Below are 18587 nucleotides of genomic sequence, written 5' to 3'. Positions count from 1 at the left end.
ATACTTACCTGGCAGGGGAGACACCATGATCATGAAGGTGGTTCTCCCAGGGCGAGGCACGGCTATTGCACACTCTAGGCCGTGCTGATCGTGGTTGTCTTCCCTGCCGCTTCTTGGCCTTTTGGCTGGGACTAGGTGTGGTATCTGTCCTTATCAGTTGTCAGCGGAGTGCTGAAGCACCTCCTACATGGGGAGGGTGGATGCAATCCAATGACGTCATTGCACCTGGAAGGATGGTTTCAGCAGGGACTACGCTGTGCTGCCCGACAGAATACTGGGGGCCGGCCCATGGTTGAGTCTGAGCCATCTGGAAGGGTGCTCCTGGTGAGGATGGGTGCTGTGCTTGGTCTTGGTCTTTTTGCTGAGTTCTAGTCTGGCCTTCTGGCTGGCTGGTGTAAGTGCTATCTCTGTCAGCGATCCGGTAGGAGGAGCTGGTAATGCCCTGGGATAAGACGGGGTAGGACCATGCAAATCCGCCGGGTTGGCTGGCAGGGGTGGAGGGCTGCACTGGCCGGTCGGGGGGTCGGATATGGAACGAAAAGCCTATGGTGCATGTGCCCCTGGAGTGGCAGTCCAGGGGTATCTGAAGATCACTGTGTGTGAGGGACACATTGATTTAAGATACCACGGTCACTGCACCAGATACACGCTTTTGTTAGCACCTGCCTCCTGGGCCGGGCCTTTTGGCTAGGACCGGAGGAATTTTTTATTCCTGGCCGGAGGGCCTGGTCATTGTTTCACCACAATGGCCACTTCTTTCACTCTCCTCTCCACTATCCCTTCCCCCACTTTATTTTATTTAAGCCTGTGTTTGTCACTTTTTTGTCTTTTTTTGTTGTGCACGTTTTGTCACTGTGTGATTAGTAGGGTGCGGGTCCTCGGGCCAGCCCTGAACGTCTTGGGAGTGGGTGGACATGGCCTTCTGGCTTAGTTCGCCTGCTCTCATGGGGTCTCCCTTCGGGGGAGCCCCACCTAGTACTGGGAGGTTTCTGTTTCGGCAGTCCCTCCGAGGAAGTTGGGTCCGTGTCGGCTTCGGTTGCTCGGACCACAGTACCTCAGTCCCCGTCTGGAGCCTAACGCCCCGGGGGATCAGGGTTTGGGTCCCTCTTCACAGGAGGACCACTTGACGTTGCACCCGTCTGCACGTTTTTGTGAACACTCTTTATGTGTGTGCACATTTTTTCTGCACTGGGAGGAGTTTTTTGGGTGTGTTCACACGCCATAGGCTTTTCAAAAAAAAAAAAAAAAATCACTCAGTCTCACCCCTAGGAATTCGGAGGAGCCATGAGGTAATGTGCCGCCCAAAAATCCAGCAGCTCCTCCGGGGTTAATGCTACATATGTTTACTAAAAATATACATTTTTTGGCACTTACAGCTTGAGACTTTCATGGACTTTTGTTTTTTGTTTCTGTTCTTTGGCTATATACAGACACATACATATTGAAGTGGATGTTTTACAGTATGTGGGTTTGGTTACCCGCTTTTTCAGCACATTTTTGGTGTCGTCACCAGTGAGTGGCCTCTGGTGCTCATCAAACAAACTGAAAAAAAAACATCAATTGCAGCCACTGTGCCATCAAACGCAGCCACTGTGCCCATCAAATGTAGCCACTGTGCCATCAAACGCAGCCACTGTGCCCATCAAATGTAGCCACTGTGCCCATCAAATGTAGCCACTGTGCCCATCAAACTAGCCACTGTGCCATCAAACGCAGCTACTGTGCCCATCAATTGCCACTAAGGTGCCATCAAACGCAGCCACTGTACCCATAAAACGCAGCCACTGTGCACATCAAACGCAGCCACTGTGCCCATCAAACACAGCCACTGTGCCCATCAAACGCAGCCACTGTGCCCATCAAACGCAGCCACTGTGCCCATCAATTGCCACCACTGTGCCCATCTATTGCCGCCACTGTGCCTATCAATTGCCACCACTGTGCCCATCAAACGCTGCCAGTGTGCCCATCAATTTCCGCTACTGTACCCATCAATTGCCGCCACTTACCCTGTCTCGGTGGGGCAGTGGCGGTGTCCTCCACGTTCCTCAATGTCTTCTCCTGTCCTCTCTTCCCATCCTCTGCTATGATTGGATGCCCGTTAGGCATCCAATCACAGCGCCTGTCGTTTCAGCCAATTAGGTGACAGGTAACAGACCCGAGCACCTGATTGGCGGAGAGGTGGTTCAGTTTTAGGAAAGCGAATATTCATTCACTTTCCTAACACACAGCTGAGTGAACTATGAGCGCCCACCTTTTTTGACGCCTATTAGAGCCTACGGCTCTAATCAGGTGCTTTTAAAAAATACCCCGCAGCTGTAATTCAAGCTCCTGATACCCGAAAAGCGGCCGTGCGCCTGAATAGGGGGTGGCAGCGGCGACCATAGATAGATTCATGCAATGCATGAATCTATCTATTGGTGATAGAGGGGTGGCATGAGAAAGGGGGGCAGCGCCGTACGCCCCTATGGACGCACCGCTACTGGTAATCACACATCACATTATATCAATTAGATTAATTATTTAGTTTACATTATTGTCACCAAATCTGATAGAGATTACAGTATTATTATCACTAGTTTTGATAGAGATTACAGTATTGTGTTACATATTTCATATATTATATATACACTGGATAGATTACTTTGACAAGCATTTGGGTAAAGCGCTGTCTCTTTTCATTTATTTATTTTATGTTGAGATTTCTCAATTAGACAGCAGCTAGACAGAATTAATAAAGTGTTATCACCTCAGCGTGGTCTAATTCAAATTTTATGAAGAATTAAAACCCTTGTCAGATTTAATTGCTGTCTGTGCTCCTGTTAGGGAGATTCGCCCTCACTATTCGTCCTGTTTTTTTTGTTTTTTTTTAAATCAGATAGTTTTTATTGAAAAGTTTTTTTTTTATAACACACAAAACAACAAGTCGAGAAGTGCATAAAGAGGTATATATCGATCAGGCATTCGAAAAATTGCAATGTCACAGAATGAAATAAAGTAATGCATGTGAAGCTAGACTGTATTAATTAATGAGTCCTCATATACATACAGTTACATAGTAGGTGAAGTTGAAAAAAGACACAAGTCCATCAAGTCCAACCTATGTGTGTGATTATATGTCAGTATTACATTGTATATCCCTGTATGTTGTGGTCATTCAGGTGCTTATCTAATAGTTTTTTGAAACTATCGATGCTTCCCGCGAAACCACCACCTGTGGAAGGGAATTCCACAACCTTGCCGCTCTTACAGTAAAGAACCCTCTACGCAGTTTAAGGTTTTCTTCTAATTTTAATGAGTGGGCATGTGTCTTATTAAACTCCCTTTCACGGAAAAGTTTTATCCTTATTGTGGGGTAACCAGTAGGGATGAGCCGAACACTCTCCCCGTTCGGTTCGCACCAGAACCTTCCAACGGATCGAACGTTCGCGCAAACATTTAGAACCCCATTGAAGTCTATGGAACTCGAACGTTCGAATTCAAAAGTGCTCATTTTAAAGCCTAAAATGCAAGTTATTGTCGTGAAACGTGTTTGAGAACCCGGGTCTTGCCCCAGGGAACATGTATCAATGTAAAAAAAAAGTTTTAAAAACGGTCGTTTTTTCTGGAGCAGTGATTTTAATGATCCTTAAAGTGAAAAAAAAATTTGAAAAATTCCTTTAAATATCGTACCTGCTGTGTGTCTATAGTATGCCTGTGAAGTGACACATGTTTAGAACTGTCCCTGCACAAAATGAGATTACTATAAGGAAAAAGTAATTTAAGACTGCTTGCGGCTTTATTGTAATGTCTGGTCCCTGCAATATGGATGAAAATCATTGAGAAAAATAGCATGGGTTTCCCCCCCCCCCTCCCCCAGGTCATTACCAGCCCCTCTGGCCCTATATACTTTGAACAGCAGTATACAGGCGGTGCAAACAAGACAGGGACTGTAGGTTTGTTGTTAAGTAGAATCTGTTTGTAATTTTGAACTAGTACAACGGCCATACTTAACATTTGTACGCCGCACTTACGCCACCATATAGCAGGGGTAACTATACGCTGGGAAAAGCCTAACGTAAACGGCGTAAATGTACTGCGTCGGCCAGGCGTACGTTTGTGAATTCGCGTATCTTGCTGATTTACATATTTCGAGGCGTAAATCAGCATACACGCCCCTAGCAGTCAGCGTAAAAATGTAGTTACGATCCGACGGCGTAAGAGACTTACGCCTGTCGGATCTAAGGGAAATCTATGCGTAACTGATTCTTAGAATCAGGCGCATAGATACGACGGCGCGACTCAGAGATACGATGGCGTATCTGGAGATACGCCGTCGTATCTCTTTTGAGAATCTGGCCCTGTAAGTCCTCACAGTTACTCTTGGTGGGCGTAGGAATGGGCCCTGCTGTGAAATATTAGATCAAAAATTGTAATTACATGCCCCTGTTGAAAATGGGCAGAAAAATTGGGCCTTTGTTGGTGGTGGTGGTGGTGCTAGTGCCACAACACTGCAACCCCTCACAGATACTCTAGTTGGAGCGCAGGAATGAGCCCGCTGCAAAGTATTGCATCAAAAATTGTAATTACAAGCCCCTGTTACACAGGGCAGAAAAATTGGGCCTTAGCCACTGCTGGCGGTGCCCAGAACCAAAAATGTTCTTACAAGCTATCAGCATTATCATTGAGGAGGAAAAGGGTAGTCACTCAGCATAACAGGATAGTCACTCAGCATCAGCATAGGCAGTCTCCAAGGGATCTGACATTTCAAAAAAAATTATTCAGTTACATCAGCATCAGGTGATTGGTAGCTGGTGGTGATCCAAGCCTGATTCATTTTTATGAAGGTCAGTCGATCGACCGAGTCGGTGGAGAGGCGCACCCTGTGATCGGTTACAAAGCCTCCAGCAGCACAGATATTTGCGTTCTGAAAGAACGCTGGATGCAGGACAAGCCAGTAGCTCAATTGCGTACTGTGCAACCTCTGGCCAGTGATCCATCCTCAAGACCAAGTAAGACAGAGGGTTTTCGGTGGGAAAGGTGTCCAGGTCTGATCTTGCCCCTAGGTATTCCCGCACCATTTAAAACAGACGCTGGCGATGGTTGCTGGAACCGGTCATACCTTGGGGCTGCGGACAAAAAAATTGTCTGAACGCATCGGTCAGACGGCCACCTTCTCCACCGCTCCTTCTGTGACTGACCAAAGCCTCAGCAACACATGTTCTCCAGGACCAGGATTTTGTAACCTCCCAGTATCTGGGAACGCGTTGCACAGACCTTTCTGCAAGGCCTCCCGAAGATGTTTCATCTTCTGCTTCGCAACCTTACTCTTGTAACGTGAATCAAGTAGGGTTGCCAGCCAGTAATGATCCCTCTCCTTGATAGCACGAATACGAGGATCCTTCCGCAGGCTTTGCAGGATCAGGGAGGCCATACAACGTAGGTTTGCTGAGGCATTCGGTGCAGAGTCCTCTGGGTCACTGAGGACGACATGATCCGCAGCCACCTCGTCCCAGCCACATACAAGCCCATGGGTTTCTTGGGACTGTAAGTGATCCCTTAAAGACTGCTGCTGATGCTGAGTGCTAGGCTCCACCTCCATGCTGACACAATCCTCCTCCTCCTCGTCCTCTTCCTGTGTGATAGGCGGGCAAGCAGGAAAACTGTCTGGATAAAGGGGGCCTTGAGAGGTAAGGAAGTCCTCCTCTTCCTCCCTCTGTTCTGCCTCAAGGGCCCTGTCCATTATTCCACGCAGCGTGTGCTCCAACAGGTGAATAAGAGGGACAGTGTTACTGATGCATGCACTGTCACTGCTCACCATCCTCGTGGCCTCCTCAAATGGTGACAGGGCAGTGCATGCATCTCTGATCATGGCCCACTGGTGTGTGGGGGAAAAAAACAAGCTCCCTTGACCCTGTCCTGCTTCCATATTGGCACAGATACTCATTGATGGCCCTCTGCTGCGTGTGCAGCCGCTGCAGCATGGCCAATGTAGAGTTCCACCTGGTGGGCATGTCACAGATTAGGCGGTTCTTGGGCAGGTTGTATTCCTTTTGGAGGTCTGCCAGTCGAGCACTGGCATTATATGACTGTCGGAAATGCACACAGACTTTCCTGGCCTGCTTCAGGACATCCTGTAAGCCAGGGTACCTGCCCAAGAACCGCTGCACCACCAAGTAAAGGACATGAGCAAAACAGGGCACATGGGTCAGTTGTCCCTGTCGCAGGGCGGAGAGGAGGTTGGTGCCATTGTCGCAAACCACCATTCCTGGCTTAAGCTGGCGTGGCGTCAACTACCTCTGAGCCTGCCCCTGCGGAGCTGACAGAACCTCTGGCCCAGTGTGGTTCCTGTCCCCCAAGCACACCAGCTCAAGCACTGCATGGCATCTCGTTTCCTGCGTAGCCCCTTGAACGCCTACGAAGCACCACTGGTTTCGAGGACACATCAGCACAGGAAGAGGTCCATAAATATTGGGAAATTGACACAATTCTAATCTCTTTGGCTCTATCCACCACCACAATGGATTTGAAATGAAACAAACAAGATGTGCTTTAACTGCAGACTTTCAGCTTTAATTTGAGGGTATTTACATCCAAATCAGATGAACAGTTTGGGAATTACAACAGTTTGTATATGTGCCTCCCACTTTTTAAGGGACCAAAAGTAATGGCATTTGGAATCTGTTGCTGTCAACTCTCAATATAAGATCCAAAGAGCTGTCACTATCAGTGAAGCAAGCCATCATTAGGCTGAAAAAAACAAAAAAACAAACCCATCAGAGATTTAGCAAAACATTAGGTGTGGCCAAATCAACTGTTTGGAACATCCTTAAAAAGAAAGAACGCACCGGTGAGCTCAGCAACACCAAAAGACCCAGAAGACCATGTAAAACAACTGTGGTTGATGACCGAAGAATTCTTTCCCTGGTGGAGAAAACACCCTTCACAACAGTTGGGCAGATCAAGAACACTCTCCAGGAGGTAGGTGTAGGTGTGTCAAAGTCAACAATCAAGAGAAGTCTTCACCGGAGTGAATACTGAGGGTTCACCACAAGATGTAAACCATTGGTGAGCCTCAAAAACAGGAAAGCCAGTTTAGAGTTTGCCAAACAACATCTAAAAAAGCCTTCACAGTTCCGGAACAACGTCCTATGGAAAGATGAGACCAAGATCAACGTGTACCAGAGTGATGGGAAGAAAGAGTATGGAGAAGGAAAGGAACTGCTCATGATCCAAAGCATACCACCTCATCTGTGAAGCATGGTGGTGGTAGTGTCATGGCGTGGGCATGTATGACTGCCAATAGAACTTGTTCTCTTGTATTTATTGATGATGTAACTGCTGACAAAAGCAGGAGGATGAATTCTGAAGTGTTTCGGGGGAATATTATTATCTGCTCATAATTAGCCAAATGCTACAGAAATCATTGGATGACGCTTCACAGTGCAGATGGACGATGGCCCGAGGCATACTGCGAAAGCAAGCAAAGAGTTTTTTAAGGGAAAGAAGTGGAATGTTATGCAATGGCCAAGTCAATCACCTGAACTGAATCTGATTGAGCATGCATTTCACTTGCTGAAGACAAAACTGAAGGGAAAATGCCCCGAGAACAAGCGGGAACTAAAGACAGTTGCAGTAGAGGCCTGGCAGAGCATCACCAGGGATGAAACCCAACGTCTGGTGATGTCATTGTGTTCCAGACTTCAGGCTGTAATGGACTGCAAAGGATTTGCAACCAAGTATTAAAACATGAAAGTTTGATTTGTGATTGTTAATCTGTCCCATTACTTTTGGTTCCTTAAAGTGGAGGTTCCCCCTAAAAAAAATTCTAACAATACATTCAGAAGCCTGATTACACTGCGGATAGGCTGTTTTTTTTTTTTTTTTTTTCGTACATACCTCGTTATTGCCGTTTCATCCCTCGGCTTCCGGGTATGATTCTTGCTGGACCTAGTTGATTGACGTTCTTCCGACCGGCGCATACTGCGCGTCACGACTTTCCGACAGAAGCCGAACATCATTGCGCAGGCGCCGTATAGAGTTGGCTCTATACGGCGCCTGCGCAGCGACGTTTGGCTTCTTTCGGAAAGTCGTGATGTCAAGTATGCGTCGGTCGGAGGAACGTCAATCAACTAGGACCGCCCAGCCCCACAAGAATCATACCCGGAAGCCGAGGGATGAAACGGAGATATCGAGGTATGTACGAAAAAAAAAAAAAAAAACCCAGCCTACCCGCAGTGTAATCAGGCTTCTGAATGTATTGTTAGAATTTTTTTTTAGGGGGAACCTCCACTTTAAAAAGTGGGAGGCACATATACAAACTGTTATAATTCCTACACTGTTCACCTGATTTGGATGTAAATACCTTCAAATTAAAGCGGAAAGTCTGCAGTTAAAGCATATCTTTGTTTGTTTCTAGGCATGTGCAAAAGGGAAAAATTAGTTTCGTTTCGTTTTTTAATTAATTTCGTTAAGTTAGATTCGTTACATGTGTTAAATTCGTTTTCGGAATTCGTTAGTTTTCGACCGAATTTAAAAAAATCCGATCGAATTCGAAAATATTTCGACCGTTTTCGGAATTCGTTCGTTTTCGACCGAATTTCGAAAAATTTGGTCGAATTCGAAAATATTTCGACCGGATTCGAAAACAAATAGTCTCTTTTCGATTCAAATTTTTATTTTTATTTTTTCGAATTCCAATCAAATTTTTTTTTCTTTTCGAATTCCGATCGAATTTCGTCCGCGGGTTTTCGATTCGGAATCGAAAACGTTCGTTCGGATTCGGTAAATTCATTAATATTGCAATTCGGGAATTCGTATGCATCCGAATATCCGAATAATGAAAAATGTGTTCGAATTTCGATTCGGAACGAAACGAAATGCACATGCCTATTTGTTTCATTTCAAATCCATTGTGGTGGTGTATAGAGCCAAAAATATTAGAATTGTATGGATGTCCCAATATTTATGGACCTGACTATATACAGTATACATACTTCCCAACTTTTTAAAATGTGAATGAGGGACACCTATTAGCAAAATTATGTAGGACACCCCCCCTGCCACACCCCCCTTAAAGGAAAATTATACAACAAAAATGATTGGTTATACCTACAAAGTGCTTTTTTTTTTTTAATACTACTATTCCTTTGTATTGGCTTTTTGAATTTACAAATGCAGCAATTTAGAAATCAGATGAAAGGTTTAGCACTGGGAAACACTTTTTGAAAGATAAAAAGTGCATTTTATACACAACTATATAGATCAGACCAAAATGAGGGACATATGAGGAGGAAAGAGGGACAGAGGGACTTTCCTCCAAATCAGGGACAGTTGGAAGCTATACATGAAGTATATGGGCTAGATTCACATAGATCAGCGGATCTTTAGATCCGCGTGATCTATGTGATTTAAGATCCGCTGCCGCAAGTTTGAGAGGCAAGTGGGTAATTCACAAAACACTTACCTCCAAACTTGCGGCGGCGGATCGTAAATCCCCCGGCGGAATTTAAATTCCGCGGCTAGGGGGAGTGTACAATTTAAATCAGGCGCGTCCCCGCGCCGATTTAACTGCGCATGCGCCGCCGGCGAAATTTCCCAGTACGCATGCTCCAAATGACGTCGCTAGGACGTCATTGTTTTCGGCACTAGCGTAAATTACGGCCATGCGTATTCGCGACCGACTTACGCAAACGACGTAAAAAAAACAAAATTCGACGCGGGAACGATGGCTATACTTAACATTGGCTGTGCCTCATAGAAGCAGGGGTAAGTATATGCTGGGAAAACCGCTACGTAAATCGTCGTAACAATGCTGCGTCGGGTCCGTGAATTGGCGTATCTCGCTGATTTACATATTTCTCAGTGTAAATCAGCGAGAACGCCCCCGCGGCCATTTTTAAATTGCAGTTAAGATCCGACGGTGTAACACAGTTACACCTGTCGGATCTTAGGCATATCTATGCGTAACTGATTCTATGAATCAGGCGCATAGATACGACCGGCCTAAGTCAGAGATACGACGGCTATCAGGAGATACACCGTCGTATCTCTATGTGAATCTGGCCATATGTGTGTAGAAGATAGAAAGATCGATGGATGAGTTGACATGTGACTTTATGCCCCGCCCATTTCCCCCTTACACCCCGCCACATGTAGGCTGTGTTTACTAAAGTGAGCAGAGCGGTGTAACCCCGCCCCCTGCCTGTCCATAGCCAACCAGCTGGTTCTTGGCGGCTGATAAATACCCAGGGCGCCCTCAGCTCCTCCTCCGGCGCCTTATCAGTGTCTACAGCTTTCCGTTGCGCGCCTCCGGACTCTGACAGGACGTGCTCGCACCCTCCTTCCCTCCCCGCCTGTGTCTGGAGCGCGCAATGCGCAGGCTCAGTTCCCACAGGAAGATGGCGGCCGATAAACAGAAGCATCATGACGGAAGGATGAAGATCGGGCACTATATCCTGGGAGACACGCTCGGGGTGGGCACGTTCGGCAAGGTGAAGGGTGAGTGCAAGCTGAGGGAGGACACCGGGGGCGGTAAACTCCGCTATGTGGAGGGGGGGACGTGACTAGTGCCATGGCTCGGTGCCACCGTAGGTGAGTGCCAGTGTATTACAATGGCCGTGTGCTGCCACAGGTGATTATAGTCATGGGTGAATGTCTCTGGTCATGGGTGTTACCTTTTTGGTTAACGTTGACATGGGTGAGTGTCAGTGCTTTGCCATGTGTGTGCTACAGGTGACTGAGATGGTGTGTTGCTATGGGTGAGTGACTTTCTGCCATGGGTGAGGAAGTGCCACGGTGTGTTGCTGTTGGTTACCATTGATCCAAGTAGTGTGTGGCCACAGGTGAATGTTGCCATGGGTGAGACCCAGTGTTGCTATGGGCAAACACTGTAATGGATGAGTGTCACAGGTGAATGTGACACTGTTGCCATGGGTGAGTGCTGCAGTGTGTTGCTATTGGTTAACATTGCCCCGGATGAGTGTTGTGGTGCGTTGGCATCTGTGAATGTGGTGGTATTGCCACGTGTGAGCTTCAGTGTGTTGCGATGGGTGTATATGATGGGGCGTTGCTACGGGTTATCGCTGTAATGGATGAGTTTCACAGGTAAATGCGACTCAACAGAATAATATGGGTGAGTGTCATGGAGTGTTGCTTTTGGTTAAACGGTTGAGTGTTGGCGGTTGAGTGTTGGCGGTTGAGTGTTGGCGGTTGAGTGTAAGGGCCCTTTCACACTGGGGCATTTTTCAAGCGCTTTAGCGTTAAAAAAAGCGCCTGAAAGAAGCTGCATCTGCAATCCCAATGTGAAAGCTCGAGTGCTTTCACACTGAGGCGCTGAGCTGGCAGGGCGTCAAAAAAAGTCCTGCATGCAGCTTCTTTGCAGCGCTTTAGGAGCGGTTAATACACCGCTCCTAAAGCCCCCTTCCCATTGAGGAAGCTTTTTTAACGCCAAAGCGCCTGAAAAGCGCCTCAGTGTGAAAGGGGTCTTGGCAGCGCTTTACCAGCGTTTTTCGGGCGCTGGCAGTGTGAAAGGCCTCTGAAAGCACTTGGACTTTCACATTGGGATTGCAGATGAGGCTTCTTTCAGGCGCTTTACAGGCTTTTTTTTAAATGCCAAAGCGCCTGAAAAACGCCCCAGTGTGAAAGGGGTCTTATAGATCAGTAGCTTTCAGTCCTCAAGTACCCCCAAGGGGCCATATTTTCTCTGTTGCACAGCTGCTTTAACCACTTCCTTACTGGGCACATATACCCCTTCCTGACCAGGTGAAATTTCAGCTTGTGGCACTGCGTCACTTTAACTGACAATTGTGTGATGTGGCTCCCAAACAAAATTGACGTCCTTTTTTTTACCCCACAAATAGAGCTTTCTTTTGGTGGTATTTGATCACCTCTGCGGTTTTTATTTTTTGCGCTATAAACAAAAATAGAGCGATAATTTTGAAAAAAAAACTATTTTTTACTTGTTGCTATAATAAACAGCTCAATTAAAAAAAAAAACACTTTTTTTCTGTCTAGGCGATACGTATTCTTCTACATATTTTTGGTAAAAAAAATAAAATAAAAAAAATCGCAAGAAGCGTCTGGTTTGCGCAAAAGTTATTGCGCTTACAAAATAGGGGACAGAATTATTATTTTTTTTATTTTTTTACTACTAATGGCGGCGATCAGCTTTTTTTTTTGTGACTGCGACATTATGGCGGACACATCGGACACTTTTGACACATTTTTGGCGCCATTCACATTTATACAGCGATTAGTGCTATAAATATGCACTAATTACTGTATAAATGTGACTGGCGAGGGAGGGGTTAACACTAGGGGGCGAGGGAGGGGTTAACACTAGGGGGCGAGGGAGGGGTTAACACTAGGGGGGCGAGGGAGGGGTTAACACTAGGGGGCGAGGGAGGGGTTAACACTAGGGGGCGAGGGAGGGGTTAACACTAGGGGGCGAGGGAGGGGTTAACACTAGGGGGCGAGGGAGGGGTTAACACTAGGGGGCGAGGGAGGGGTTAAATGTATCCCTGCATTGTGTTCTAACTGTGTGTGGAGGGGAGGTGACTGGGGGGGGGTGACCGATCTGTGTCCCTATGTACAAGGGACACAGATCGGTCTCCTCTCTCCCTGACAGGACATGGATCTCTGTGTTTACACACAGAGCTCCACGTCTTGTCCCTGTAGCCGCCGATCCCGAGTGCCTGGTGGACATCACGGCCGCCAGGCACTCGCATCGGCATGTCAGCGATGCGGCGCGCCGCTGACTGCGTGCGCAGGCCGTATAAACACGGCCAGTCAGAGAATTGGAACCACCCCGCGGCCGTATAAAGTCGTACGGCCGTTGGGTAGTGGTTAAAGTGGATGTAAACTTTCACATACACCCAGTGAAGTGAACCGCCTCGGATGATGCAGGGATGAAACAAATCTCCCTACATAAGTTTTGCATGTTTATCTGCTGTCTTCAGCTTTATATATTCTTTAGAATTCTTGCATCTTGTTAGATTTTCTCTTCCTGTTCAGCACTGGGAGTGGATTCGTAGCATACAGCCAAGACAGCTGATTGGATGAAAGGCGCACCCCCCCCTCCCTCTCCTCATAGGTAGAGACTTTCAGAGCTGTTCGTTGACTTGTTCAGCACTCTATAGCATCCTCCCCAACACAACTCTGGCTGCTTTTCATATGTGACGGAGAACTTGTCAGGAGTTATCGGGCTGATAACAGAAGAATGGAGCAGGAGATGGCCATGGGACTTGGGGCTTTAGAGAGGGATAAGAAAACGCTGCAGATGTGTGCCCAGCACAAATTTCAAAAATCTGGTTTAAATCAGTGACCTGGTATTGATCAGAGCTATTTTATCTAAGGGATGTTCCCAAAACATGGCCTGTTGGGGGTTCTTGAGGACTGAGGTTGGGAACCACTGTCATGGATGACTGGGACTGTTGTGTGACTGTTGTCATAGGTGAGTGCCAATGTGTGTGTTGCCATTGGTTAACATGTTCACAGGTGAGTGGCATATTGTGCTGCCATGGGTGAATATCACTGTATGTTGCTGTGAGTGTGACGGGGTGTTCCCACGGGTGAATGTCACAATAAATGCAGAGCTTCAGGTAACTTTGTCACCACTGTCTGCTATAATTGGGGTTTGGATGGAATTTTCCTGCAGAAAAATCTGACCCCCCCCCCCCCCCCTGCATGTACATGGTGGGAGTGTCTTTATCTGGCCAAGGATCAGAATTTGTCCATTCAGTCTGCTGCACAGCCCGTCTTTGAAGTTTGGAGCCCTGACCTGGCTGATGGCGCCCTATTGTAACTTGTAGCTGTACTGTCTTTTTTATTGTGAAGTCTGAGCTCTGCTGTATCCCAGGGGTTACAAGAATCTGATGCATGGGCACATTCAGCTGATTGGATGTAGATGATGTCTCATAAGCATTAGATACAGGCCCATACAGTCACGTCTAATATTTTTATCCGCTTCTACAATGAAATGGTGGTGAAGAAAATCCCTTTAGTCTGTTCAGCCTCCTCCCTGATAAAAGCCTGATTTGTGGGTGTTGCTTTGTGCTTAACTGAAGTTCCATTGCCCCACCCCCTATTCAATGAGTGTTCCTTGGGGGAGGGGGGTGTTGGATAGAGGAGGGCTCCTATGCAGTCCTCTGGTTCCACTACCTCTGTCTATATTGGCTGGCAGAGTGCAGGCAGCTGTGCTATGATTGGTTGCTGTGGAGGACAGCAACCCACTACTTTTCTCTTTCGTTCATAGACGGACACAGCCTTCATTGACATTAGGGTTATGCTTCTTCCTACCAGGAGAGTCTCCTGGTAGGAAGAAGCATAACCCTAAGGTCATGCTTCTTCCTACCAGGAGACTCTCCTGGTAGGAAGAAGCATAACCCTAATGTCAATGAAGGCTGTGTCCGTCTATGAACTCAGAGAAATGGATTTTACGGTGAGTACAAAAATCCTTTTTTTTTTTTCTCCTTTGTTGAGGAGGCAATGTTGGGACTGATGTCCCTTTAACGGAAGCCGTTTATGGTCTTTTCTCCTCTCCTCCATGTGAGTGGGAAAAAGCTGATATTCTGTTTACACCCTGTGATGAGCTGTCATTGGCTGATCGTGTGGTAAAGGGTCTCTGTTATTGGCCCTTTATCCCGATCTGTGATCAGCCGTGTCTGCAAGGGGGCAGCCCATGCATGTCCATGTAAGCCCTCCTATCATTGTAGCCATCTTTTGGCTATAGCATGGGCATGAACTGGTTAAAATATAAGTTTGACGATCTATGAATGCCGAGTTGTATTTAATTCTGTACTTTATACCTGCCCAGAGTTTATCATTAAAATAACCCACCCAGCTCTTCATTAAACAGTCACACATTTACTGGCAGTCAGAATCAATCGGTTAGTGGCTATGAGCCTGTCTATGGATGAGCTGAGCGCACTCCTAGACGTCCCGTGTGTGTGTCTGCTTCCAGCGACAACTGTCACATCTGACACTCCCGGCTCTCTGGCTGGTTGTCGAGGTTTTACTTATGTATGTTGATCTGTCCGGCTCCTTCTCAGATAAGGCTGACGCCAGGCTCTTCTGTCTGCTGCCGCTCCTACCTGTGCCATGAACGTGCAAACCACCATCTGAAGATTAGTTGGTTAAAACTGAACTCCGGGTCTGATGATGCAAAATTAAAGGAACTCTGTCGGTGTAGTTCTCATATAACAGCAGCATATTAATACAAACAAGTTAAAGTGCTTGTAAACTCACTGTTACAATTTGCACCTACAGGTAAGCCTAGATTAAGGCTGGCCTGTAGGTGTAAGAAATATCGCCTTATAGCGGAGGTTCACCCTAAAAACATGTATTTAACATTCCATTAGCATAATTCCAACATTTACACTATGCCTTTTTTTTTTTTTTTTTTTTTTCCTACATAGTCTTATTGTTTTCCACCCGGCTTCCGGGTTCTCACTCCCGCAGGAGTAGGTGTTCCTATGCAGAGGCTAGATGATTGACGCCTTGTGAAAAACTTCAGCCGTGTAGCGCGGACTGCACAGGCGCCGTTTTTCACAAGGCGTCAATCATCTAGCCTCTGCATAGGAACGCCTACTCCCGCGGGAGTGGGAAGCCGGGTGGAAAACAATAAGACTGTATGTACAGCAAAAAAAAGCAGTGTAAATGTTAGAATTATGCAGAATGGAATGTTAAATACATGGGGCTAGATTCAGCATTGAATTGCGCCGGCGTATCTATAGATACACCGGCGCAGCTTTGAATTTACGCGGTGTATCTTCTTTCTGTATTCAGAAAGCAAGATACGCCGACATTAGCCTAAGATTCGACTGGCGTAAGTCTCTTACACCGTCGTATCTTAGGGTGCATATTTACGCTGGCCGCTAGGTGGTGCTTCTGTCGTTTTTGGCGTAGAATATGCAAATGACCTAGATACGCCGATTCACAAGTTTACATACGCCCGGCGCTATTTTTTTTACGTTGTTTACGTTCGGCTTTTTCGACGTAAGGTTGCTCCTGCTATTATGAGGCGTACGCAATGTTAAGTATGGACGTCGTTCCCGCGTCGAATTTTGAATTTTTACGTCGTTTGCGTAAGTCGTTCGCTAATAGGGCTGGACGTAATTTACGTTCACGTCGAAACCAATGACGTCCTTGCGGCGTACTTTGGAGCAATGCACACTGGGAAATTCCACGGACGACGCATGCGCCGTTCGGGGAAAAACATCAATCACGTCGGGTCACCACCCATTTACATAAAACGCGCCCCCTCATACTCATTTGAATTAGGCGCGTTTACGCCGGCCCCATTGCAACTTACAGAGCAAGTGCTTTCTGAATACTGCACTTGCCCCTGTAAGTTGTGGCGGCGTAGCGTAAATAACATGCGCTACACCCGCACAATTGTACATCCCCCCCCCCCTGAATCTAGCCCATGTTTTTGAGGTGAACCTCCGCTTTAACCTACATGGTTAAGGAGATATTTTCGCAGAAACGGGCACTGCTGTCTACAGCGCATGCTTGTCGTAGACTACGACGCAGGCACACTGAGCAGTGCCGTTCTTGTGAATGCCATTAATGGGATCTGCCGGTCCCGCGTGCATGCGCAGGAGTGACTCCATCGCCGCTCCGGCCAATCACAGCGCCAGATCTGCAAAAACGAGGAAGAAGTTCCAGGGAACAAGGCGGAGGTGGACAGGACCGAGGTGGACTTCGGGGGGCTTCGTTCTCAGGTAAGTGACACATAATGAGCTAGTATACTAGCTCATTATGCCTTTCTCTTGTAGGTGTATTTGTTAAAAAAGAAATAAAAAATGGAGGGTTTACTTCCTCTTTAACAATCCAATAAAAGCTTACTTGGAAAATGGCCTTTCATATTGTGAAGTCTGCTGGCCGTCTTTCCACAACTTCTGGATTCCCATCATGCTTTGCAGCTTATTTCTTAGGACTACATATCCCATGGTACTTTGCAGCCTGCAAGCAGTGACTCCAGTACTTGCTTTGCCTTTTGGAACTCCTCCTCAGTCAGGCTCTGAAATGTGCCACAGCAGTGCTTGCCCACTGGGCATAGTGATCACAAAGCAAGTTTACACATTTTTAAGTAGAACTAAAAGCAATTGTATGAGTTGTGGAGAGGGATTAGAACATCTGTCAGTTTTTATTGCGGTCTGTGTCCCCAATGGGGAGATTCACCCTATTTGTCTTTTGTTATCATTGAAGGTGAAAGTAAATCCTAAAATTTGGGTTGTTCCCAGAAAAGTATTAGAGGGGAAATCTTTCAATGGGGTCACTAGTTCTGGTGACCAGGGGGTCCCCAGGGGATTTCCTCTCGCGTCCTGTCTTGCTATTGGACATGAAGTGCAGGGAAGTCTCTGCAATGGAAGGCAAGAGAAAATCTGACAGGGGTTATAACCCTCCTTTACTCTCTAAATGAAGAGTTTTGGCTCTAGTTCTACTTTGAGATTAATAGGAGTAGGTTGCAAATGATTGAAATGCAATGTGTAAATGAATATAGGATTTAAATTCTGCCCATAGAAAGGTTTGTGCAGGTCCCTAATACAAAATTGGATGTTTGCTACAAGCAGGATAAGTACCTGAATGTCCTAGTATCAACCTCCCGCAGCTGTACAGCAGGACTGTGGTGTGAGGAAGAAGCAGCACAAGAAGCCAATCAGTTTGTACTGCCAAGCATGCTAAAAGTGGGTGGCAGAGGCACAGAGGTGATTGTATCATTGGGCTGCTTTTTACTGTCTAGTCACAGGCTCAGGCAGGTCTAGGTCAACCTGGGCTCAGAGGAAGTGGATTAAATGTTGTTCAGGCTCAGTCTATGGTCTTTGGGAAAGAAAATGCTTCAGTGCCAGTTAAAATTGGCATTCCATGGGAGAAAAATGACCTAGCGTCTGGTCAGTGGCAGGAATAATGCCCCGTTGGTGTTGGTAGAAGGAAAATGAGCCTTTCAGCTGGACCCTCCCACAGCGCTGCTCTCCTAGGTTTGCAAAGGCATTTGGCGCACACAAAGTGGGTTTATATCATTTGTGGCCAGGGGGGGGGGGGGTTTAATATATGAAATTAAAGTAGTAAAGCTTAGATAGATCTATCTCACTCCTATTCTTACCTGCTAGAGCTGCATGATTAATCGTCAAGAATTGTTATCGCAATCCTTTTCCCGTTGCGATTCTTGGGTTCACAGGGTTTCACGATCTTTGACATGAAAATAATTTTCTTTCTGCACTTTGGTATGCAAATTTTTTTTCACTCGCCAAATGCTAGCAGGCGAGCACAAATTTTGAGGGCTGGTGTATTGCATGCAGTTCATATTTGGTCACTGAGATTAGTTTTCTGCAAAAACCTGGTTGATCCTGCTGCTCTCCCCCCTCCTAGCCACGTCCTCTACACAGTTGGATTTTGCAGATCGGTTTTAGCAGCTCGTGCACATACTCGGGGAGGAAATGCTTGGCATAGAAACTCACCATCTGAGCAGCACATGTGGGTGTATACACAGTGGTAAATGACAGCTCACTCCCTTCCTCCATGCCCGCTAAACACAATGGGAGCTGGATATTGCATGTAGATTCATGGAGGCTTCACCTCCCTGTTGAGACAAAGGCTGGAGGGGT

At 46.6% G+C, this 18587-nt stretch overlaps 1 protein-coding gene and 1 pseudogene across 2 annotated transcripts in view; both read left to right on the top strand.

The window, feature by feature from the left end:
• Positions 1-181, top strand: LOC120925688 (annotated as a pseudogene).
• A 10079-nt stretch (positions 182-10260) lies between these two features.
• Positions 10261-18587, top strand: part of PRKAA1 (protein kinase AMP-activated catalytic subunit alpha 1) — a 52923-nt gene continuing 44596 nt past the window's right edge. For both annotated transcript variants that reach the window (XM_040338773.1, XM_040338762.1), the window contains exon 1: positions 10261-10479. In XM_040338773.1, the coding sequence (XP_040194707.1) occupies positions 10353-10479 (127 nt within the window). In that variant the 5' untranslated portion in view covers positions 10261-10352. The remainder of the gene's footprint in view (positions 10480-18587) is intronic.

Source organism: Rana temporaria, chromosome 1 (assembly GCF_905171775.1).
Source record: "Rana temporaria chromosome 1, aRanTem1.1, whole genome shotgun sequence".
Lineage (NCBI taxonomy): Eukaryota > Metazoa > Chordata > Amphibia > Anura > Ranidae > Rana > Rana temporaria.
Note: the sequence above shows the minus strand (reverse complement) of the source record. Positions and strands in the feature narration are given on the sequence as shown.